At 32.6% G+C, this 25240-nt stretch overlaps 1 protein-coding gene across 1 annotated transcript in view; it reads right to left on the reverse strand.

Annotated features, from left to right (window-relative positions):
* Nucleotides 1-5417: 5417 nt before the first annotated feature.
* LOC149775025 (uncharacterized) overlaps nucleotides 5418-25240 on the reverse strand; it is a 65004-nt gene continuing 45181 nt past the window's right edge. Inside the window, exons 13-25 of the mRNA XM_089943461.1 lie at nucleotides 21934-21954; nucleotides 21505-21525; nucleotides 21165-21185; nucleotides 18477-18521; nucleotides 17345-17365; nucleotides 16954-16974; nucleotides 16563-16589; nucleotides 15727-15753; nucleotides 12997-13324; nucleotides 11514-11693; nucleotides 10629-10903; nucleotides 9072-9667; nucleotides 5418-7039 (exon numbers count right to left, since the gene is read on the reverse strand). Coding sequence (XP_089799587.1) covers nucleotides 6735-7039; nucleotides 9072-9667; nucleotides 10629-10903; nucleotides 11514-11693; nucleotides 12997-13324; nucleotides 15727-15753; nucleotides 16563-16589; nucleotides 16954-16974; nucleotides 17345-17365; nucleotides 18477-18521; nucleotides 21165-21185; nucleotides 21505-21525; nucleotides 21934-21954 — 1888 coding nt within the window. The 3' untranslated portion in view covers nucleotides 5418-6734. The remainder of the gene's footprint in view (nucleotides 7040-9071; nucleotides 9668-10628; nucleotides 10904-11513; nucleotides 11694-12996; nucleotides 13325-15726; nucleotides 15754-16562; nucleotides 16590-16953; nucleotides 16975-17344; nucleotides 17366-18476; nucleotides 18522-21164; nucleotides 21186-21504; nucleotides 21526-21933; nucleotides 21955-25240) is intronic.

Below are 25240 nucleotides of genomic sequence, written 5' to 3' on the forward strand. Positions count from 1 at the left end.
TGCTTTCTATGAATTGAGACATTAAGTCAAATGTTTACATTTCATATTTGTTTACCAATGACTTTCTTACAATTGAGATATAAATGCAAATGTTTATATTTCCCATTATAGTACCAATTACGTTCTTTGCATTGAAACATAAGAGCCAAATGAGCATAGAAACTGGAACATTTAAAGCCATACTTATTTCACAATATCATTCAAAATTAATCCAGATTTATAGCAAAATTCTTGGAACATATTAGACCATTGAAAACATCATTTTACAGAATGATATTTGCCACAGATTCCAAGATGACTACCAAATACATATTAAACAGACTCATTTTATAAATTTATAATAAAGACATTTCATACACTATGGATCAAGCATAATACGGTTTGAACGAACATTGTCAACGACGTCATGTCAGAACAAATACCATATTTCGTTGCTACCTGTCGATGAAATTAGTCCGAATTTTCTAAGTGGATGGACTCTATACCATAACAAAAAGGGTCCATATCAAAACTCGTAAGAAAGCCAACTGTACATGCAAGATATCATCTTCATACGGCATGTGTTGTACTGGACCTCCTTTCTCTATCCGAGACCTTCTCGAACTCAGCTGATCGAGGTTTCTTTACGTTTTTCCTACCGTAAGAATAGTCTCCTAGCTTGATAATGTCCGAGAGAAGTTTAATTCAAAATCCTCCAAGCAGAGACTGAACAAGTACAAATTATTGATACAATCTATTATGATTTGCGTGTTTGTTTTTAGTCCCAGTACACATAGAACGTCCCTTATTTCATTGATTCATCTAGTAAAAATTTGCCAGGACTTCATTCGTGGATGCCCTTTTAAACTTGAAGTAAAACATCAATGAATGATCAATGTCAAAGCTATAAAGAAGGGATGAAATGGCAAATGTATACGTAAGATATAGTCTTCTTACGCCATGTGTTGTGCTCGATGTCATATATCTAGCCGCGAATTTCTCGAAATCGGCTTGACGTTAGGACAGTTACATATCTACATAGTATCCAAGAGGCATTTAAATCCAAATCATCAAAATAGAGGTTGAATTGGTAGAATATGTTGATACAAATGTATGAAGATTTGTGTTCCAGTACCAATCGAGGTTGATATCAAATCCTCTCTGAAGAAATATGGATACAATCTTCAAACATTTACGTGTCTTCCATATCAGGTACCCATATTTCGTTGATCCTTCTCCAAGAAATTCGCAAGGACTTCTTTTGTAGCTGGACTTTATCCTTTAGAGATAAAATATCAGGAAAAGATCCATGTCTAAACTCTGAGGGGATGAAATGACTCCTATCGTGTACGTAAGATGTAATCTACTACCGCCATGTGTTATGCTGGACCTCGTATATCTAGCAGCGAATTTCTCGAAATGGGCTCCATGAATGTTTGCCAAATTTTTCTTACTCTACGGACGGTCCCTTAACTAGATAATGTCCCAGACTTGTTAATTCCAATGTCCTCTAAGTATATATTACATTAGTACAAACTATTGAGCAATCTATTAGAACACTTTCTTTAAAGGTTTCTTAATGTCAGGACGGATCCCTCGCTGAAACGATCAAACAGAGGATGAAATCAAAATTATCTAAGTAAAGGTTCAAGCATCGTAATGTTTAGCTGCGATCTTTTCATAGATCGTAACGGCTTTTAATGCCCGTTAAGACCTTCTCAATCATCCACTTGCTTTAGACGAACACCGTCAATAATGCTTTTGGTCGTCAAATATATTCCTGTATAGAAAATATCGAGCAACGATCAATGTCAAAATCCTTTTAGGCGTGGACTGTAGGAACCGGATTTGGACTGAAGAGGTATAGTGGACTTTATTATAACTATCATATATTGATATCTGGATACCTAGAAATCTAGTGGACGACTTTTGTTTACAATTCTCTTACTTTTGGAACAAATCCTAACTCTATACCGTCTATGACGCATTAAAATCAATATCTTCTAAGTAGGGGTTCAGTAATTACAATCTAGTCGATCGATCCAAAATGGGCGTCTTTTTCATACCCGGTTCCCGTAGGTTGTCCCTTTGTTTCGCTGATTCCACTCGATGAGATTTCTTAGGACTACTATTGTGGCTCGACATTATCCCTTGGAGATTAAATGTTATAGAAAGTACCTCGTCAAAACTCGTTAAAGGGGAGACGTACTGGCCCACCTGTATAAATAAGATAACCTTCTGTTGTACACAGCTCCTCTCTCGTTCCCTTTATGTAGCCCCAATTTCTGGAAATCGGTTCGACGATTATGTTTATGACTTTAGTTTCTGTTGGAACAGATTCCTGAATAGCAGCTGCCCATGAGAAGTTGAAATTAAAATCGTTTAGGTACGTGTTTAATTCGTACTAATACCGTTCCGGTGACCTAGTGGTTAGAGCGTCCACGGCCGTGTCATACCAAAGACTTACAAAAATGGTACTAAGAGCAGCCTCGCTTGGCGTTCAGCATTAACAGGATAGTGCTAGGACAGGTAAGTCTGGTGTCAGGATAATATGACTGGGTGGGACATTATGCTACATTTCTGCGGCATGATGTCACATTGCTAGACATCACTAAAAACTGCTACACTGCAGACGTCGTAGCGATATGACTGAAAAATTGTTAAGGCTACGTTAAAAAATCCCAAACCTTACTAAGTATTTATAGAACTGATCCACGCCAAGCATGTTTTCATGTCCCAACCCGTGTGCTTGTTTATCCAGTTCCAAGGACTTATAACAGCAATCGATATCAGCTGAAGGCTTTCTAAACTTGTAAATACCTGAACTAAAATTCTCAGCACATTCTGACCACATAAAAGAAATCTCCAAATTCACAACTATAAAGTTATATTTTGTGGTTTCACGTTTACTTGAGTCATTAGTATGCTTGTCGAATCCGAATACTAATAGCTGACTGTGTACAAGACACAACCCAAACACCTAACATAATTATCGATAATTAGTCCTATTTCATATTACCTTTGATTTGTCTCCATAAATCTATATATATATATCTGGTATCAAACGAACACTCTTATTTCTTTACATGGGTTAGAATAAGACCATTGGACACCCTAAAGAGATTCCATCTGCGTTCACTAAGTGGTAACTAATTACATACTGAATTGGGAATAATGAATAAACAGGCCACTGGATATGAATAAGGAATAAGTATCCAAATGTATGTGAACATATTTGAATCGGGAATACGTAACTGGTTACTTATTACATATTGACTCAGTAATAAGGAATTAGAAATAAATAACCAACTTGATTTCTGGGAAGCTCTGTGTTATCAAAACAAATATCTTGTGCATTTGAAGTGATAACACGTGTTACCATTATCAACAGGATATACTATGTATTTAACATGTGTTAAAGGTGCTACACCTACATACGCACATGTACTTCAAGTTTTCTTTCAGTTCATATGAGAATAATTAAAATGATTCACCTACAGAATCCAAACCTCTTGCACAGAATCCAAACCAGTTAGTTGTTCTTATGCCATAGCTCCAAGAGTTATATATCTTACGCATTCAAACACGGATATCGATTCAGAGTATTTGGAATGAGTTTTAAACGACCGCATGCTGCGTTCCGGCTTAGTGGAAAAACCTTTCAATCTCTTTTGGAAACCGACATTATTAAATACAAGCTGTAACATTGTGTTTGGATATCCCTCCTTCTTCAACTATTTTTGAAATGTGTGTGGACGACTTACTGACAAAGGAAACTTTACAAGCCCCATTTTCTAACGTTTGGATTTTATGCTCATCACGATAAATCTTAATGTCACTATGGACAGTTCTTGAACTCTCCAACTAATACGATTTGCCTGAGATTTTCATAATCGTTATCAATAGCTTTATAATAGTTTTACTTGTCAAATTATCGTGCTTTTCCCATACAAATTCGACATAGGTCTGGTCAGTTTATTTTCTAGACTATATACCTCAGGTACCAGCTCATAACCCTTCAACATATATTCCGTAGTCACTTCCTAATCAGCACTATGCTGTAGTGAGTGAAATATAAATATCACGAGCTTTGCAAGCAATTACGCATTGTACTAATAAAGTTCAATGCTCTCTTGAAAATGTCTAGCTTTCAACAATTTTCTCACAATGAAGAAAGTATTGATAATTGAGTACTGACCCGACATTTCTGAAAACATCAAAAGTGGGGGAGTGCTTTCCACTTCCCAGTTCTAATTCTTTAATTCAAATTTAAAATTCGTGTTTTATTTTTGTTCTCTTTGCATTTGCATTTGAATTAGCCTATCTTCTTTTTGTTTCTCAAATCGCATTACTCTTACTTCCCTCTCTCCTTCCATTTGTATAAAATTTACATGAAACACAATCCGAATTATCTCTAATTCTTACTTATTTAGCTGTAACTCCATTGTCAAATGTTCTAATCCCTCCTAAGCATGATTTCAAACAAAGTTAACTTTTTTGAGGATATTATATGTTTGTTGGTTTCTTTAAAGATTTCTAAAATGAGAAATAATACCTGTGATTAGAAAATTCTAAATCAAGGTTAATTTACGTTTAAAAAAACACAATTTTCTGAAATATTTTAGAGAAATTCTAAACCAGGACGAACCCCCAAATTCCCGTTTCGAGTATATGCTCTTAAACAAAGTAACAGAAAAGACAACAAGCTTTGTAATATTCAAGAAATAAAACATTTCTGAGAATAGAAAAATGAAAATTTAAAAACAATTACGGTATAGCGAATTAAACCCCAAAATAATCCAAGAATTACTGGCACAAGTCCAAGTAATTCATAGACCTAAATAAATCCAGAACTTAAAAGCGATGATGTGCATGTGGAAGCTTCTAAACTGTTGAAGTGTTAACAGTCTTTTGTTGAATTACAGTAATATCATTCAAGGTTTGAATTTGCTATCTATTCCAGTAAATGTCTCTTTCGTAAATTTTATCAGAGCACTTTGGTATTTCCATGGAAAATAATCACATTAATTCAATAACGCAACAAAATATAATTTTTAGCACACAAAAAAATTAAATAATGAACACAACATATAATAAATTTTAAAAGTCATAGGTCTTAAAGTACGTTGAAAAATATTCTTTGATAGGAAATTAAAAAGTTCTATACTTGACGACAGGTCACAAATAGCATTTTCTAAAAGAGAACTATCACCGAATGGAAAATAAACTATTATAATGATTCTGGTGTTTATAAAATAAAAGCCATAACCTGGATTGTGAACAATTCACTTAGGAAATTTCATAACCTAAACCTACACCCAAATTAACACATTTACTTTTATAAATAATACTACTGATTTTTATTTCATACACACAGAGAATAATTTAGCTATGTATTAGCTGTTTACAAAGAAATAAAACAAGGAAGTCAATTTCTGTCAAGCAGAAATGAATTCTATTTTGGATGAGGTCATGTCCAACATACAATGTTACATTGCAATAGCATGTAATGAAATAAAACAAATATAAAAAATACTAACATACAACACAAATTAAATTTACAAAACACAGAAAACATTATTTCGTTACGAATTCCTCAAATAATCTGGTTAGTCTTTTCCAGAGCTGATTCATTGACTGAATATTTGTTTCGATACATGGATCCCTCTATCTCTCTCTCTCTCTCTCTCTCTCTCTCTCTCTCTCTCTGCAACTGTTAGATTGCAAATTGCATTTTCACAGAAGTATAATGTATCTTCATAACAATATTTGTATCATCATCATTTAGTGTCAGAATATTTCACTGTTTACCGTCATTCATCATAGGTATAATAGTTCTGTAAGTTTAGGACCTCCTCATGACACAATTCAGCGGAGCAAACGTCTGCCAGAAGATTGGCAACCAGTGTATACCAATAAGGTGTTTGCCAATACAAGCTTTAATTTTGATCCTATGAGTTTAATCATCTCCACTTGAACGACCATATAAGAAAGAAATACTTCAATGAAGTGTATTATCTCTTTCCGTCTGTCGAAACCATTTTATCCCTCCTGTGTCATAGCGGCGTCTTAATTATAAGAAATATTTCTTACTACGTCAATTTGGCTTTTCGTCTTACACAATCTTTGATAATTCAAACGAATGGTGAATAATATAATTAGAGGTAACAACATCGTTATGCAACAATGAACCGGTTATTGAAAATTATGTATCTATACTCATGACGAAGGTCATAGTTCATTTATTTAAACCATGGCGCACATTGTGGTTACATGTATTGGATTTTGTAATATGGGGAGGTTCCCATAAATTGCTTAATAAGGTAGTATTAATACTATTACTTTGAAAATGATGCAAAATCACCTTAACAAGAAATGTGAAACTTGTCACTTGAGAGGTAAATAAACTTTATGATAATTAAGATTAATGTTCAAAGGTAGAATTTGCTGAATATCATTCAATACAGTTAATTAGTAGCAGGTTACATGGTATGACTGTGTTTTTGACAGTTTCTAACAAACTGTTATATAATTGAATCGAGATGTTTCTAAAACCTTACACTAGTAGTGATGATTCAAAAGTAAGGGAAGAAATTCGTTTTAAAAATAAAAAAGATTTATATCTTTTTATTTTTGCCTCATAGCCCGGCTTAACATGTGTGCAGAGCCTATTCGTACGGAACGGTCATAGTTACTAATTTTCAAATTTTCGACGTGTCATACAGTAACAGATGAGCAACTGCCAATATATGTCATCACGGAAAATCTCCTCGTTGTAGTTCTCTTTTCTTTTTGAACACGTCGTCAACAACAGAGGCAACATCTACAATATTTAGTACCAAGAGCGCATTGGATAAATCGGTAATTCTTTCCCAGTCAGGTCTCTTGAATTTCATCCATCGTTGTAGAATTCTGAAAGTCAAGCTAAAGCCGGTATGTCCTTCAGCGTTAAAATTGTCTATATCAATAGCTTTGATTCCAAGCTGGATTCCCAATGGTTCGATATACATGATAGGAATGTTTTCAGCAAGTACTCGTAAACTTCTTTCTGAGAAGAAACCTGATAAAGATACAATGCAAATTGATTTTGGATATAACTAATTATGGCAAAACTTGAACAGAATGAAAGCCATTAAGGGGTATCAAATCGTGGTTATAATGTCAACGAAACATTATGTTATATATATATATATATATATATATATATATATATATATATATATATATATATATATATATATATATATATATATAAATTCCACATGAAAAGAGGAAGCATATATCAATTGAGTGGTTATTTAAAAATGGGAAGAACAAGTTATAGTTGCAACATGCTTCATTTCTTCATCATAACTCAATGATTTTCACATTATAATGTTAGCATGTTAGCTCATGGGTTTACAAATTGTTCAACAAGACATCTCTAACAACGTACATCGTGTAAATTTACTTCGCCTCGAGCTAATTATATGTTACTGCATTTGTGTGGGAAAATATGAACAAGTTTTATGGATGGAATAATGCACGACCCTGAGAGTGAAGCATATCCTTCCGACAAAACGAGTTCATATTTTCCCATTCAAATGCAGTAACATTTGTATTATATGCTCATTTTTTTATTCTACCTAAGGTTTAATTATACAAACAAAATAGACTACAAGAAACAACGTAAATGAATGGATGCCGCATTCAAAGCTAAATACACAAGATCAGATTCATCATTACACAAATCAACATTATTACTGCGCACATAACTCCGCCCAGATAAATTTGAACTTACTCGCGCGCTCGACATAATTTTCGAAAGAAAATGGCGTGTCTAGTTAAAATTGAAATTTGGAGTCATATTGCGAATGAATGTACATTGCAACAACTTTTCCATTTGATCTGGAATAAATAGATTTGGGTATTTTTCTCGATTCTAGGAAATTTCGTGATTATGGACTTGATTTGTATGTGACAATTCCACATGAAATACATCAGACTGAAGAAGCTAGGGAGAAGCGTATTGACATCTGCAAATGTGTTTCTGTTTCTGTCATTGAATGTTTGAAATCATAATGTGGGGAAAATATGAAGTCTTTCAATAGCAATTATCAAAAAAACGCTATGGAATTTAATACTTATTTCATTCTGAGTTCAGTAAGGAGGAAGCAACTGCACTTATCATCTAACTTACAGCACAATTTCGAAATGTGTAATCCAGATTGAAAACCTATGACATGGCTCATGTAATTCTGATTCGCAGAATTAAGAAAATACATTTTGAGGAAATTCAGGATGTAAAACTGTAAGTATATTTTATTTTGCCATTCTTATCACCAGCTAAAGAAGAGAGTATATGACTTGTCACCTGTATGTTATTTGTAAGGACCTTATCTTGCGTCTGTTATATACTGTAGCTAGCCTAAATCAGTAATGTTGCATCAACGCGGAATGTGCCAAAGCAGCTGGTATGTGGCAGTCCACGAAACATCTGTTTTAGTTCATTCGGAAACAAATTTAAACAACCACAACGAAAAGAGCCTCTTACGCGAGTGTACATGATTTGTGTACAAATCAAAAGTGCTGGCGTCTGCGTCCATTGTTTGTTTAAATTAGACAGTAGTTCCTTTAAGCACGTGAATGCTCTATGTGTATTGTCACGCGGATTCAATATCGGGTACTACTGCACGATTCTGACAATGTAAAGTTATCGGGGAAAAATGAGCGTATAATAATTCACTGTTACTGAAGTTTGAAACGTTTCATAAAAGGATGATATTCCTGCACTAATACAGTATTGTCCTCTCCAATGGATATTTATTCTTTTAGTTCTTGAAAAGTACATATACTATATTTTTTTCTAGGGCATCAGATTTGTAGACAGTTTTAGTTACCTCCCTTATATGGAATATTTGTACACTTTGTACATCTTCGCTGACTGTAACGTGCAGCAAATGGCGTTCAGTGTGTTTCAGATTGAACTTTTAAAGAAACCTGAGATTATATTTTAAAACGGTACAAAAAATTTGCAAAACCTTTTGAGGTAATACAACTTTCCAATCGTTGTATTATTTCTAAATACAGTGTTCTGTATTAAAAACGTTTACCTCCATCTCCTGATGACTTTGATAGTGTTATGTTACTTCTAGGATCTCTATCGTCTCTAACTGTGGGAGCTTTAAGTTCTTTGACAGTATAGGAGTCTATCGCAGAGAAATGATACCTATGAAGCCATCTCATCTTTGCAATATTCCTTGTAGTGTCTATTTTGAAGTTCAAGTAGGTAAATGTATCTTTGGATCCTCTTGGATTATGTTCTAATGGAAATCGAATATGATTCTCCATACTATTTTTTCTAAAGGTTAAAACAGCATACCCGTCCATATATCCTGGAAATAATCTTAATTTCCCTTCAACATATATTCTAACACCCTGCCTATCCGCCAAACAAATTTCACCAGAGCGGCTGTTGTTCATTTCGAAAAGATGCGGATTATCTTTCTTGCGTTTCTTCAACACATTTTGCACTTTGTTGGACGATACAACTTCCACCCATAATGTATTCACTTCTGCTGTATCGACGAATATTAAAAGCTGACAGTATGTCATGACACCAAAGCGACTGCTGACCAGTCTCTTGACATGGTTCTTTCGGGAAGGAAAATTCTGAATTTGGCCTGTCTTCACTCGTGCAAGCAATTTTCTGGACAAAACAAGTCAATAAGAAGATACATTTTAAAAAATCAGTTTGTTTTGAACTTCTGCTATATTAGTTAAGATGTATAATATTTGAAAACTAGGGCATTACTTATGTAACGTTAATGATTGATATATATATACATATATATATATATATATATATATATATATATATATATATATATATATATATATATATATATGATTGACCTCGAATAACTTTCAAATACAAATGAACTTTTTGAATGTTGAACCGTTATAAAACTAAGCACTACACTTAATCACGAAATATGCGCAATATATATTTCAGAAGTTAAGGGTAAATGTCGGAAATATTTCTCTTTACTCCAATCTAGTTTGATCCAAATATGTATCAATCACATCATTAAGCAGGTTTGAAAATACGCTCAAACACATATCGACGATACAACAGATTCTTTTTACAATTTCGATTTTGAGTTAAACAAAGGAATATTGCCTTCACTGTTGTGTACCAAATGCCGTCTTTTCTTGATTTAATTCTCAGAGATAGGTACGCACAGTGCATAATTTTTATTAAATGTTACAACAAAGGTTTCGCTTTTCTGGCGGCAACAATGGGGGAATTTTTTTCATTTTTTGAATGTAATATATCTTCTGCATGAGTCATTTTCAATACATTTCAAGTGAAATTTTGGAACTATCTTGCAAATATGCTAGAATGTCATCTCACCAGCTACGACAATATTAGTGACGTAATTATTAAAATCGCCAAACCATTGTTATATTAATTTATAGTTAAAATAATTTTAAGTTGAAAAACGATATTTCTTAATGACTTGCCTTTATAATGTGGTTGAAATATTTCCCACTTGGTAACTAATATTGATGATGAAAACTGTAATAAATGCTAGGAACGCTTATTAATGGCAAATGTCACTATCATTAATATCAGGACACGCAATTAAGCATTCCTATTAGCATACCTAGAGAAGCTGTCGACCTCCACAGTTCCGACTCCGTCCCTTATTTCAATATTCTGTTCAAGCAGTTCTATCTCGTCATCATGGGTCCAATGAAGAAGGACCACAAACGTGTCCGGGTGGACAGTACTTTCAGGAAGCGGGAGAGAAACTTTAACTTTCTTCTTGAATTTGTCTACACCTTTGTGATAGACTGTTACACACGGAGACACATCATACACCTCGAATTCGTCGACCTCTTCGTTTCTGTTTACATATCCAACTTTTTCAGTCAGGACCTACATTAAAGGGTATATAGTCAGTACGGCCGTATATATTGCTCTATTTTATCAGAAGAACAGGATAATTGTACAATTAATAAATACATTTTTTGTGGGAATGAATTTAAATAATGACTTCACGTCATATTTGAAAATACACTGTAGTTTTTGGTAACAACATTTGTTTGTGTTAAGTCAGCTTTTGTTTTTGTAACTTATTTATAATGTTTCAGACCCCAAATATTGAACACAATATGGTATATAAATGTTTGGTGCTGGTGGAGTATTGACATATAGAAATGCAATAAATAAAGTATTACATCGTCAACATTATCTCAAAGATTTCAATATTATCCTTATTTAACCAAGCTAGGCCTAAAAACTCTAATATATATGCATACATTTCAGTTTCGGCCAAAACTAAAATGTAGTAAGATAATGTTACTACAATTCCAGAATATTGTTATAATTGTAATGCTTTCAGTGGATCAGAAGATTGAATAAAACTGTTTTACTTGCCGCAGAGCATACATTTTCGTACATTAGATAATTCAACAAGGACAGCTGCTATTATTTGTCAATTGAATATAACTACACTTTCCATTGTTAAGAAACAATAACGGAATACCTTTAAAGATATAGGCATATCATTTTCTACGGCATCAACTGGGAACTCAATTTTAATATTTTGGTCCTCATCTGATTGGAATGTCCAGCCCTTTCTTGTTAATGTAGCTGTAGTACATTTGGGTCGAGAAATGATATACAATGTATCAATGCCTTTTGCATAAAAATGTGCATGATTTTTCTGAAATTGAAAAATGAAACAGTTCGAGCCAAATAGTTCATACAGTTATATTAGTTGCAATTAATACTTTGGTACTCTCAACAGGTAGCCACAAACCCAGAGTACAATGATCCTTTCATCGCTTTTGTTTTGTTGGTTTTGTCTTTTGTGGGAGATGGGGTATATGATTCATTGGCGATATGAATTGCGAAACATTACGTACAATGTATCATTTGATTTTCAAGTTATGGTATACACATACCAAAGATATAATGACTAGACCCGATAAAATATCTGCTATTCAATCATATAAAAGCTAGAGTATCAGCTACCGCATTCCTAGCTTGTCTTAGAGATTCAATTACTCTCGAAGTATCCCTATTATGAAAGTTGTAGTTTGTCAGACACCACATACTATATATATATATATATATATATATATATATATATATATATATATATATATATATATATATATATATATATATATATATATATATATATATTTATATATATATATGTGTGTGTGTGTGTGTGTGTGTGTGTGTGTGAGCATGTCTTGTTTTTTTATTGTCTATCATGTATGAGTGCATTCACGCAACTAATTCGTGTAAATTAATTTAAACCAATTTAAGCTAGAAGGGCTATCCTCTTCTTACATCTCATTTTATTGTATTTCTAAACCTAGTACGAATGTTTTCCAATATTATTTTTGGAAGCCTGTCCATCATGCAATATGTCTTTCACTGCACATGCCACATCAGGCGATCAACGACGATCACTTTCTTTTAGATATATATGAAAATGAGTTAGTTAATATTTGTGTCTAGTGAATCTTGATGTTCCAATTACTCAATAAAGATTTTCCAATATTCGATATCAGAGTTTATTTTCAATATGACAAGTGAATCAACCGCATAAAAGCTGACGACTGACTTTGAAGTGTATACGGATGCTTCCCATGCTAGTTGTGCACGATTTGATAATGTCAATTCTGACGTTCTGAGCCGTTACTAAACATAAACATGGGTTTAATAATCTAATACTCTTAGAAGCAATCAGTCTTCAAAACATTTGACTTAGAAAGTAAGCTACTGTTTTTATCTTACAATTAAAAACGACGCGTACATAAACAAATGGCGGAATACGCTAGTATGAACACTAAAAGCATTTTCCCTGGAAAAACCTTATAAAGCCAGTATTCCAAAAGAGGCCATCAGAAACGAAATTAAAATAAGGCATTAATTCTATATTTAGACTCAAGGTTTGGCTATGAATACTATGTAATACAAAGTTTCACAATTCTTCCAAAGAAAATATTTACCTTCACTATGACTGGAAGCTCGAGCCATTTTTCATCTATTTGCACGATTGCAGCCCACTCTTCAGATGAAATTCGTTCACAGGTAAAGATCTCTACTTTGCAGAGTGAATCTCTGCTTAAACGAAACTGCTTTATTTGAAACACATCGGACTGTAGTGTGTACTCATCGTCTTCTATGTTGCTAAGAAGTAATTTAGACTCTTTGAAAATGTTGGCCATGTTAACATTTTCTTCACATTTCGCAGTCGCACCCTTTTGCTTTAATTCTCTTCTATCTGTCTTTGGCAAGAAAACTGAGAATCTTGGTTCATCTAAAATTGTGAGTACACTGAAAACAAACCCAAAGAATCATACCGGATAAAGGGCTGAAAAAGGTTATTTTGCATGCGGACTGTATTTATTCGAATAATGATGTTGATATTCTAATCGATGAAGTTTGAAAGAGTTTAGCACATGTATTATATTTATTCCTAACATAAATTTATCTTAACGATTGAACTTTATGTACCAAGGCCTATGGCAACAATTCACAATAAGCAAAATACTTGACATAATTAAAACGAGGTCAAGCATGCCTAATTGGGTCTTAATACAAACAAAGAATGTCTGATGAATATAAAGTTTTCTTTTCTTAAATAGCGCATCCTTAATCAGTATGCTTAGAAAGTTATAAACATTATCATTGTTGGATTATTTGACCTCATACACTTAAGCAATCTCTCCTATTAATTTATGATATTGTGATTGCACCAGCATTATGTAGTAATATGGCAACATATTTTTCAAATGGTCAGGCTTCTAAATAGTTCAGTTTCAATTACAGTTACTTGATTGTCCTTCCTTTTTTGTCAGTATCTATATATGGTTATAAAACGTTTTATTCGTTTCTTACTGCTTACCTGCTTACATTTATTCACTTATTCATGTACGCACCGAATTATTTAGTATTAATTTTAATAAAGCGTTTTTGTCATGAATATTATGCATAAATATTTATTTGTCAAATGAATGATTATATTTAGTCAAAAACTATTGTAGATTATACCCATTGAGTGTGCTGCAATTTTAGTGTGATCTTGGAACAACAACACACTGTGAGCACATAGAGCCAACACTAAGCATTCTAATGTGATCTTAGAAAAAAAAAATTTGTCAAGTACACAGTACCCACAGTAGGCATTCTATCGTGATCTTGGGAAAACAAAAACTTTAAGCACTCTGTAACCACAGTAAGCAGCAGGTATTATATCGTGATCTTGGGAAAACAAACACTCTGTGAGCACACAGTACCCTCAGTAAACAGCAGGCATTCTAGCGTGATCGTAGGAATACAAACACTCTGTAAGCACAAAGTACCCAAAGAAAACAGTAGGCATTCTAGCGTGAAGACATGTAATACTGAAGTAAGTTCAAGCACAAAACTGAACTAACAAGTGGAGTTTTAATTTATGTAGTGCTTCCTTAAGCATATGAGTATTATAACACTCATACACACATTTGCATAGAGAAAGTAGGTTAGAGTTAACATGAAGAACAAAGAATCACGAATATTTATTATGATTACGATATTGTGATTTAAGTGGATAAATATATATGTAATTTTTCACAACTCATACCAAATCTAAACTAATAATAATAATAATAATAATAATAATTATAATAATAATAATAAATTATTATTAATAATAATAATAGGATCACACGGCAAGAAAAGATAATGCATCAATATAGTCAATCAATACTAATTTAATCACAGTTAGAATCATCCATTTCTGGATATAAATTTCAATAGATCAATCGACAGAAAATTCATGCTTCTTCTGTGTGTCTAAACGTGATGATTTGTTAATAGGCCCTTAGTAGACATTTGAAACATTTCAGAGGGAGACACAAGAGATACATCATAAAAATAAATTCACGATATTGTAAGAAAATGAATCCGTCAAGGAAATAAACGTAGCAAAACGTTACATACAGAGTTCCATAGGAATCTTGAACCACAGCAGCGTCCTACTGAACTTAAAATCACATCAAGAATCTCTTAGCAAGAATTTACTATAGTCTTAATGTACAAAAAAAACATATGTCATACACCATCAGCGTGTCACATTACTAACATTTCTGTCAATTACATAGATTTTTAGGGTTAATGGAACTACTTCTAGGTTCATGTTAATTGAGTCATTGTCTCTGAAAGGACTTATCATCCCATATTCATAATTGCTTTAACAACGGGAATAGCTGTCAAGAATATTCATAACCACACGATTTTACTCCTTTTGATTTCCGCAGCTACTGTTCTGGACTGACAAAGTTTAATAGTTTTTGAGAGCATATTATATTCCATTATATATAATGTGATGACATGAATGCATATAATCTATGTTATTCAATTAGGTTATGTTTCCAGACCTATTAATTTTTAAGATTTCGACCCTTTAGTTTACTTGTAATGTGGAGGAACAACTTATTTTGGATTCCAAACGGATTCGTTCGAATACACATACATTTTGCAAAACTCCATAAGACTTTTAGATTTCATTTAACTGGAGCCCATATTCATTGCTCATTAATAGACCTTCTCTCGGCATCTTACCAATTTAAAATAAATATTAATAAAACAATACAACTTAATACAGTGATGATAGATACTTTTTAATCAAGGGTGGTAACACCAAAATGTCTATGGTTAGAGTCTTTTCTGCAACAAAGTTGCCAAATTAAACATACCTGATGTCTTCGTGTCCTGTAACCTCCCTGGAAATTTTCAAGAATTATATAAACATGGTATAATTTCGACGCCTGTTTCTCACTGATCATCATCAAGGTATTGTGAAATTAACTGCATTGGTGTGTCCTATTTACTTGTTTGGCTAATGCAGTCGAATTTGGTTTGACATATCCTATATTTGACAAAAGAAATGCATGTTTTTGCATATTGCCAATATATTCTTATATACCACATAGTTCAAGGATATTATTAATTTAGAATTAGTAACGCTTACATTAATCATGAAAGCATACTAGACTCAAAATTAACTTTTAGAATCACCATCCCTATCTCTAGTTTCCGATTTCATCTTCTTCAAATTTTCCTCACGTTCTTATATATATATATATATATATATATATATATATATATATATATATATATATATATATATATATTGCATTTACAGATCATAGATTAATTAAGAACGATTATTGCCTCGCACGCACGACACCAAATACCCCAACCTAAATAAAAAATAACATATTTAACAGTGCCGTAGCGTAGTTCATGTGTTTTTCAAAGTAGAGAGAGTTGTGTTATAAATATTAATGTTGGTAATTAAATTTCTTCATAATTTACAGTAAGCATGTACCACATTAATATTTTTCTCTGTCTATTTCGCAGCAATCGCGTGTGCTGAAAACTGTTCTACGTAAATTTAAAATAAAAGCTCTCCTCAGCATTTGAATAAGTATACAACACTGCTGATTCAACATCATTATGAATTTCGATGAACATATGTGAAGTTTATTTTTCATTCATCATGGAATATGAAACAGGTAATTATACTTACCTTTCCTGGAAGTAATCTAACAGCAGTCTAAATTGACGAAAAATGTCTTATTGCTACAATCTGCCCTCAAAACATCCCAACGAACAAAAACACAATTACCTCTCAGAAATCATGAGATGTACGTTATAGCATGACAATCTTTCAGCAATTATCATGAATCTTTAAACTGAGCAATGCATTTGAGGATATTTATATTTTAATATTTGTAATAAATATTGTGTCGGTTTGGAATACCATATAGTAAAGCATGAAATCTTCATTTATTATGCATAAGTACAAAAGGGACCGTTCTGTCAAAATGCAACGAATATATGTTGTTCTTACCTCCTGTATAAAACTGTAAATGATATGCCTTTAACGATAAAAATGGATTACATGTAATGATGCTTACCCGACATCGTTAAGTTCGCTTCTGAAAACAAAAACAATTCATTCCAACATTTTCTTTATTAGATATTACAGTTGTAGTTGCCATAAAATATTAAAATTGTTCTAATTCAATAAAAAGAAAATCATCGATAACGCTTCTCAACCAAACACTAAATGTTAACGTTAAGCTTAATCTACCATCATTGTGAAAAACGGGGACAAATCTTCACCTCAATGAATGGCTCGCTAATCACGATGATATAAGATTAGATTAGCGTTCTTAATCTACATTCCAGATGGAAAGGTGAGATTTAATGGTACCGAAACAAAAGGAATGCTACAAATGTTTCGAGAAATACCTTCATACTTTAACCTTCCCTTGTATTTCTTGCCAAGGTCCTGTTTACACTTACCTCATTCCCAATGTAATGTTTCTGCCCAAAAAAAAAGAAATGCAAGTAATTTTGATTGCACATTAAATGTGCAATAAATCACAAACATTAATTAGAACGGTCTAGAAACTGACAAATGGTAAGTAATCTGTATAAAGTAAATGTGTTTGTACGTTTATTTCCGCAATTATAAAGCTTATAAGGCTGGTGTTGGCATTTATTTTTAAGAGTTTGTTTTATATATATATATATATATATATATATATATATATATATATATATATATATAGAGAGAGAGAGAGAGAGATATATATATATATATATATATATATATATATATATATATATATATATATATATATATATATATATATCAGGGTCCAAAAGGTAATGCTTGAAAGTAACTTAAAGATTAGAATTGTTCCGTTCAACGCTCTTTTTGGAAATCACCACTGACATCATACTTTTAAATACACACGTGTAAGCATTTTGTAGAAAATAGTCGTTAGTGTTGCATTATTTTTAAGGATTTTACAACTTTCAAACATCGATGACGTTTCAAATGCATCCTTTTTGTTAGTTTGCATTCAATCCAACATATACTTTCATCCTTCTGTTATGTATATTAAAGTTAAATATTGCAATCCTAATTTTACTATTCCGGCAGTACCAATAGAACCAATCCGAATCACTACAACGCTCATTTTAAGAGAGCTTTCACTCAGTTTTTGTCCTTTAGATACTTAATTTTGTTACCAAGTATAATCCTTATTTACTGCCGTATTCGTCTAAGACAGCATTTATTTTTCTTGTCAATAACATCCTTACATTTGTTCCGAAGAGTTTCCCCGTAAACCTTTTATACGTTCTGTTATAATGGAATTGGAAATCATCTTACATTTGAATTACATGCTGCTACTGCATCTTCCGCATTGAAGGATGCATGTTTGGCGAGTATATAAATAGATACTTTGAAGGTGAAACAAATAGTACGTGAATCATATTTGGTAAAGCCTTTTCTCATTCATATATATAAATTGAATATTTGTTATAATCATCCTTGTGAACTACGTTTAAGAATATTTGCAAGACTATTGTACCAATATTCAGCCCACGTAAGCAAAATGTCTAGAAGACGGACATTTAACCATACCTTAGTTTTGCGAGTTCTCCAGACACGTCTAAACCAGGTGTTCGACTATAGGGAGAATGACAATAACAAATTTAAATTATATAACATATGTTGAAAACTTATTGCTCTTTAAATTTAGTTCGTTAGTCTACAAGTCACTTATTGAATTCAACAATGTTATTTTTATGTCTCTAGTAACCTGGTTGCAAAAATGTTGACACAAATCATGCGAAAACTACAGACTGCATAGAAATGTCTTGAAATATATTTTAGAACAGCATATACAGGCTCAATAACAATTCAAATGCAAATGAAAGCTTTTACAATAAATATTTTCCTGATTTAAGTGCCAATCAATACCATTAAAAGGATATTTTTATTTACCTTAATCAAAAGATTTATTTCAACACTAAAGGTTGGATTTATTTTGACTTTTCTGATAACAGACGCCATCATTCCTTTTTAAAGTCGATTTAAAACAATGATACAATATGTGTAAAGTTGTTAATTCAGTATCGCTACATGTGTGAAAATCAAATTCAATATAACTATGTATGTGAAAATCAATGATAAACCCATCATAACTGTTAACGAGCTAAAGATGAACTACGTTTGTTGATAGTTCAATACGTTGATCATATACAGGACATTTTTGTATTCACTGAACTCCCATACCATGATCTGTTCTATTAATAAATGATAATATCTGTTGAATTGTGTGTGCATCGTGTTTAATATTGTTATACCCACCACTGGACTTTATGAATAAATGAGCAAAGTGTCGGATTCAAAAATTGTCGGATTCAATCATTATTTAACTGTGCTTACAATTTTCACTCTATCCAATCCATTCGGCTGTATTCCTGTTAGTGTTGTAGTCATGGATAACCTCAGCAATAATCTTATTTCCAAGATAATTCGTCCCCAAAATATGGCCAAGCGGCAAAAGTCAATTCTACAGGCCCAAACTATCTACACGCCATTCTACAATGTTTACCTTTAAATTCTCTTCAAACATAAATGTTAATCTTTGCACAAAACAGCGTTGTTTTCTTAGAAATAATAATCTGACCCATTGTTTTCACCTGTACACTTAAGATTTTCTATTTATAGTGACATAAGTGAAGGACGATTTTCCTTACAATTCTTCTAGTGAATCCTAAACTATTTAGCATGTTTTCGTCCCTTCAGAAGCATGACATTGCTTTCTTTACTCTTAGATATTTTTATCTTGCCACTAGTTTCTCTTTTTTTAGGGGGCTCCATTTCTGAAATCTTCTCAAGCATTATTGCTTATAGAACAGTGAGAGTTATTGCAACTACTTACTCTCCCTTAAATCTCTCGGCAGTCTGTTTAGATTTCATCATCATGAATATTCAAAAATAATTATCGCTACCAACTTGCATTTTCAGACTACAATGACGATCGCCATTTGAGCACAAAGATAAACGATAGTTCTTTTCCATGTAGTAACCAGCTTAAATCATATTTTCTAAAATATAGCTTCCCTTTTTTCCCCCTGTATGCTACTCACTTGACTGGGAACTGATAGTTGTCGATCTAGAGCGAAATCTAATGAAATGCCTGTTTGCAAATATTTGAATTGATGTATGTTTTAACGTTCTTGTGCAATGTTTTGTGAAATTTGCATTGATTTACCAGCATGCATCTATTTAAATGCAAACAAATATGCAATATATCGTTTAATATCGCAACTATGAGGAAATTACATCGGTCTGTATGATTGCACTAAAATTAAAATTAATCTTTATAATTCCATTTCACATTTACTACTGTGAAATCAAGATTAAGTACTCAAGAAGTCGCCGTAACGGTAATGTTCACCCTAATGTGAAATCTCACAATGGAATGTTAGTACAAGACTATATTTCGAAACATAAAAATAAGTGGGCCACTACAATGTGAATGTATAGATATTTTGGCCAATGATTTCAATATCTGACGTTTGTAAGGACGTTATTCTTTTTCTTTTTTTTTTTTAAATCTGAACTTAACGTTTTGGAGACCAACAATACAAGTACCAGGTATTTTTGTAAAAGATAGATCAAGAAATTAATTGTCAATCATACTAGACAAAAGTATGTCTCACGAATCCCAGGACGTTGGTGTAAAAGATCGGACTCATTATATAATTATCCAAGGAAAATTGAATCACACCAGATGACAAAATGAATAAGAGAAATGAGGGTAACCGTAGCACATTAATTTGTGGATTGTTATATAAAATAAATAGACAATTCACCTCGTACACAAAGCAAAGTATATAGCTCGATTTTAAACAGGACACCAAAAATACTCATAGAATATAAAAACCTCGTCTAGATTAGGCCAAATAACATAAGAAATAAATCTGTCTCAAAATTCATATTTTTCAATCTAAAACTGATGTCGGGAACATTTTTCGAACTATAGTTAGTGGCTTAAGATAGATGTAACCCACAACAAGGAAAACAAGCATGATATATAAAATCACAATGACATGAGTATTTATAATTATATCTTACTGTACGTTTGTGCAGCAGACTGTATTTAAGAATGCACATTGACATCATTGTGCTTTAGAGATGTATGCTCCTATAAAGTAAATATTCCAACTGCTTCAAAATTTTAACACTAAGCTTTTTGTTTCAGAAGGAAATCGAAAATGCTTTGATTTATTCCTTTTCGGTTCACAAATAAAATCTTACCTTCTGATACTCAAATCACCGCTGAAAAGACACATGAAATATGGCAAGTAATAATAGTGGCAACAATTATTAACTTAGAAATGATAATAAATCATGAGGTCTACTTGAAAGTAAATTTATTATTGTGTGTACGTTAAAATATTTGCTAACATCGTACATATTTTTATATAATTAGCCCTGAAAGTTGAAAGTTACTCGTAATGTATTGCTAACTTTATATACAAAGTAATAGAAGAAATTTATAGTCGATTTTTCTTAACTTACACATATTTATAATTCTGAGGTTATTTCATATTTGAGAATATTGTACAAGGGTTTAAAATATAAATATTATACTCACGCTTTGTTCATAAGATGGTATCTGGAACACGCACAAAAATGTATAAATGTTCTGGCGTTTAGTAAATTAATATTTATATAAAGTATAAAGTACATAATGCATTTAGCGGACTCAGTTTTTAAGGTCCGAAGTAAATGTAAATTCAGTGATTTAACAGTTTTAAGGCGGGAACACGTGGGCTAAAACAAGTATCAATAAAGTTGATATTTAATATTCTCGGGGAAGTCTAAGTATAGCAATAAGCTAACGGGAACTGTTTGACATATTAAAAAAATAATTTAAAATGTAAACGAATTAAGATTTAGGATAGCATTGTAAATTAACCTGAATATATATATATATATATATATATATATATATATATATATATATATATATATATATATATATATATATATATATATAGTTCACCTTGAATTTCTTACTTACAATTTCAGCTCTATTTCATGTCTGCAAATGAAAAATCAAACGCAAGGGTAAATCAGCTCCGACAAAATGTATGTTATCTCATGTAAAATATCATGAAATCATATCCAACGGAAAACTTCTTGAAAATACATCCGTCGACAATATTACTTGAGGCAAAGTGTTTTGTCATAGCTACATGTCCGCAAGAAGTAATATAAACATGTTTAGTGCAATCGACTTCTACTAATCACGGGTTACCAATTGTCACGTGCTTAGGCTCTTACAATAAGTAAGAAGAAAAGAGTGAAGAAAATAAGATTTGTAAAATTTAACAAATAATTTATTTCCCTAGAAAAGCAAGGTAAATATGAGAAAAAGAACTTACGATTTTACGAATCAAATCTAAAGATAATCCAAGAATTAAAACATAGAAGTCATATTATTAAAAAGTCCTAAATGAATCAGACTTCGAATCCCGATGAAATCCAAAATGGAAGACGATGATGTCTGTTGTAACCTGTGAATCCTGCAGAGTCAACAGTATTTTGTTGCATCACAGAAAATATTATTCCAGTGCTTGAATTCTGTATAAATTTCGATAAATATCCTTGTCTAAGAATTAATTTAGAGCACTAGTTTTCCCAGGGAAAACAATCACTTGAAAATCAATAATTTGAAGAAGAAACTTTTTTAGCTAAAACTGGATAACATAAAACAACTTGACTTTTCAAGTATTAAGGCACGGCTCACTATTCTTTCTCAAAACGTTAGTAATAAATCTAACTACAACGCAAAACAGATGCCCGGATGAGGGTCAATCATCTGGAAAAACTAGGAGTTTGTTACGATTGATACCTGATATTTGACACGTAGGCCAAGTATAACCTTTATGTAGTTCTTACTCTGGGAATGAAGTAATTTTCAACATTTAAAAAAGTTCAATGTTTCTATTATTAGTTGCTTATATTTAAAAAATCCAATCAGGTCAAATAGAACTGAATTAAATTTCTGGACTATGTCAAATCCAGTAAATAAAGTTACATTGAAATGACATGTAATGGAATTGAAAAATAAAAACAAACAATTAAATTAAATTAAATCGAATATAAATTAAATCAAATATGCATAACACAAATTTCTACAATTTTGACAATACCGATACAAGTCCCATACCGAGCTTGACTGGGCTTCAAATGTTGCGATTATTACGAATAACCATTGCACGCTTAGCACCCTCATTATTTTGGAATAAGCTATGCCCTCGGGCAGGGAAATGCATTAACATATAATGCATTAACATATTAAGTAAAATGTATTTATGAATGATGTATCGTTCCTGAGACAAATAGTGGATATCGGAACTTCCTGATTGCTAACAGAACTCACGTTTATTATGTGGCCTTCGTAGATCTGAATGATCATTTACGTTAAGATCTAACTGATGATAAATGAAAGGGATGCCTGGGCCAAATTCATTATGGCCCCATGTTGGCCATTTGAAAATCGTATGTCGTTGAAACTTCTGTTAAACGAGTAAGTAGATAGTCAAACAACCACTGTATTATGAAATTCAGTAAGTCTCAAGCAAGATGGTATCACTCAGATATTCAACATGGTAGAAAGGTCCTCTTACATCAATTTCTCCTAAATCATTAAGAAAATTATTGTGAAACTTTATAGAAATTTGCTTGTGACTTTGTTACTTCCTGATGAAATGGTATCTGTAACATTCGACAATTTTCTAAGTCATCTGACCACAACACAATTATTGAACTATACACCATCATTTGAAACAACTGTCATACGGTTTGATATGAGCATATATATGGATGTATAGTTACTTCAAAATAGTATTCTCTATAGCCTTCAAAGTGAACCCTTAACTTTAAAAGACGGCATTGACTTTGTCTCAGGAACAATTTATAGATTGCTGTGAAACTCGATCAACACATTTGTCTCGAAAAAAAATAATTCCATGTTATTTGTTTTTTGTGCCTTATCTGCGTTCTAATTGCCCTTATAGAGTACTTATTTGTACAAAAGCTAATGAATATGTTTACAGTTAAACATCGAATTCAAGTGTCAGTTATGAACTATGTTCCATAGCTATATTGAACGTGTTTATGATCCTGACACTGCCCTGATGTTACTAGTGTAAGCATGATGCATACTGAATTTGAATCGTTACGGTGTGAACATATTGGTATAAGCATCCTACAAACTGAATTTGAATCGTTACGGCCTGGTGTTACTAGTGAAAGTATGATGCATACTGAATTTGAATCCTTAACGCCTGATGTCACTAGTGTAAGCTCGATGCATACTTAATTTGAATTGTTAAGGCCTGATGTTACAGGTGCAAACATGATGCATACATAATTTGAATCGGCACGGTGTGAACATATTGGTGTAAGCATCCTGCAAACTGAATTTGAATTGTTACGGCCAGATGTTACAAGTGTAAGCATGATGCATACTGAATTTGAATCGTTAAGCTGTACACTAAATTTGAACACTAAAGGAATCATGTCACTAATGTAATAATAATATCTATTACACTTGAACCGTTAAGGCATGATGTCATTAGTGTAAGCAACGTTCCCCCCGCTCAGGACATGGGGTGCATGTCATGATACAGACCGTCACAACCCCGCTAAGTTATTATAAATAATACTGCAGAAGTTGTACGTTACAATGTAACGACCCACGAGCCCCCAGACAGTAATGCTGTCATTCTAGAAACATCGAACAGCTCAAGGTTGAAACGATAACAATTTTATTGAATATCAAAGATCAATTCAAATAATTTCCTGGATATAAATCTTCAATTTAAAATTTCAATAATAACTTGAATGTAAAGCTTCCGTTCAATAACATCTTTACACGATAGGTGGCCGTGTTAACCAAGTGCCACATTACACTTTAATTCGTCGCACGAACGTTACCATCCTGTTGTGAGAGTTTCTGTTCAGTACATTGTCCCTGGTATTCATCTGTTATCAATTTATATTCCTTCCTCCTTCCTTCCTTTTCGTCCTTCTAGCGTGTGCATCCTATGAGTTTACTCGGCTTCATTCAGTCTTTCTCCCTTCTGTCCTCCTCTCTACTCCTTTATTAGTCTCTTGGCATCGTCACTACGTAACCTTGGGAATCTCTCAGTGCCGTCTCTCACGAGCACCCTGGAAGTTTCCTTGAGAAGCTTGTTTTACCCAGTTCAAATCCCATTCTTTTACGAGCTACGTCTCGGAGTGGCTTATAGCTAAAACTCCCAATTCAACACAGGCTTTCCGATCTGCTTCAGATAATACGTCTCTACTCTTCGAGAGCT

The sequence above is a fragment of the Sinohyriopsis cumingii genome, chromosome 19, assembly GCF_028554795.1.
Source record: "Sinohyriopsis cumingii isolate HCF-2022 chromosome 19, ASM2855479v2, whole genome shotgun sequence".
Classification (NCBI taxonomy): Eukaryota; Metazoa; Mollusca; class Bivalvia; order Unionida; family Unionidae; genus Sinohyriopsis; species Sinohyriopsis cumingii.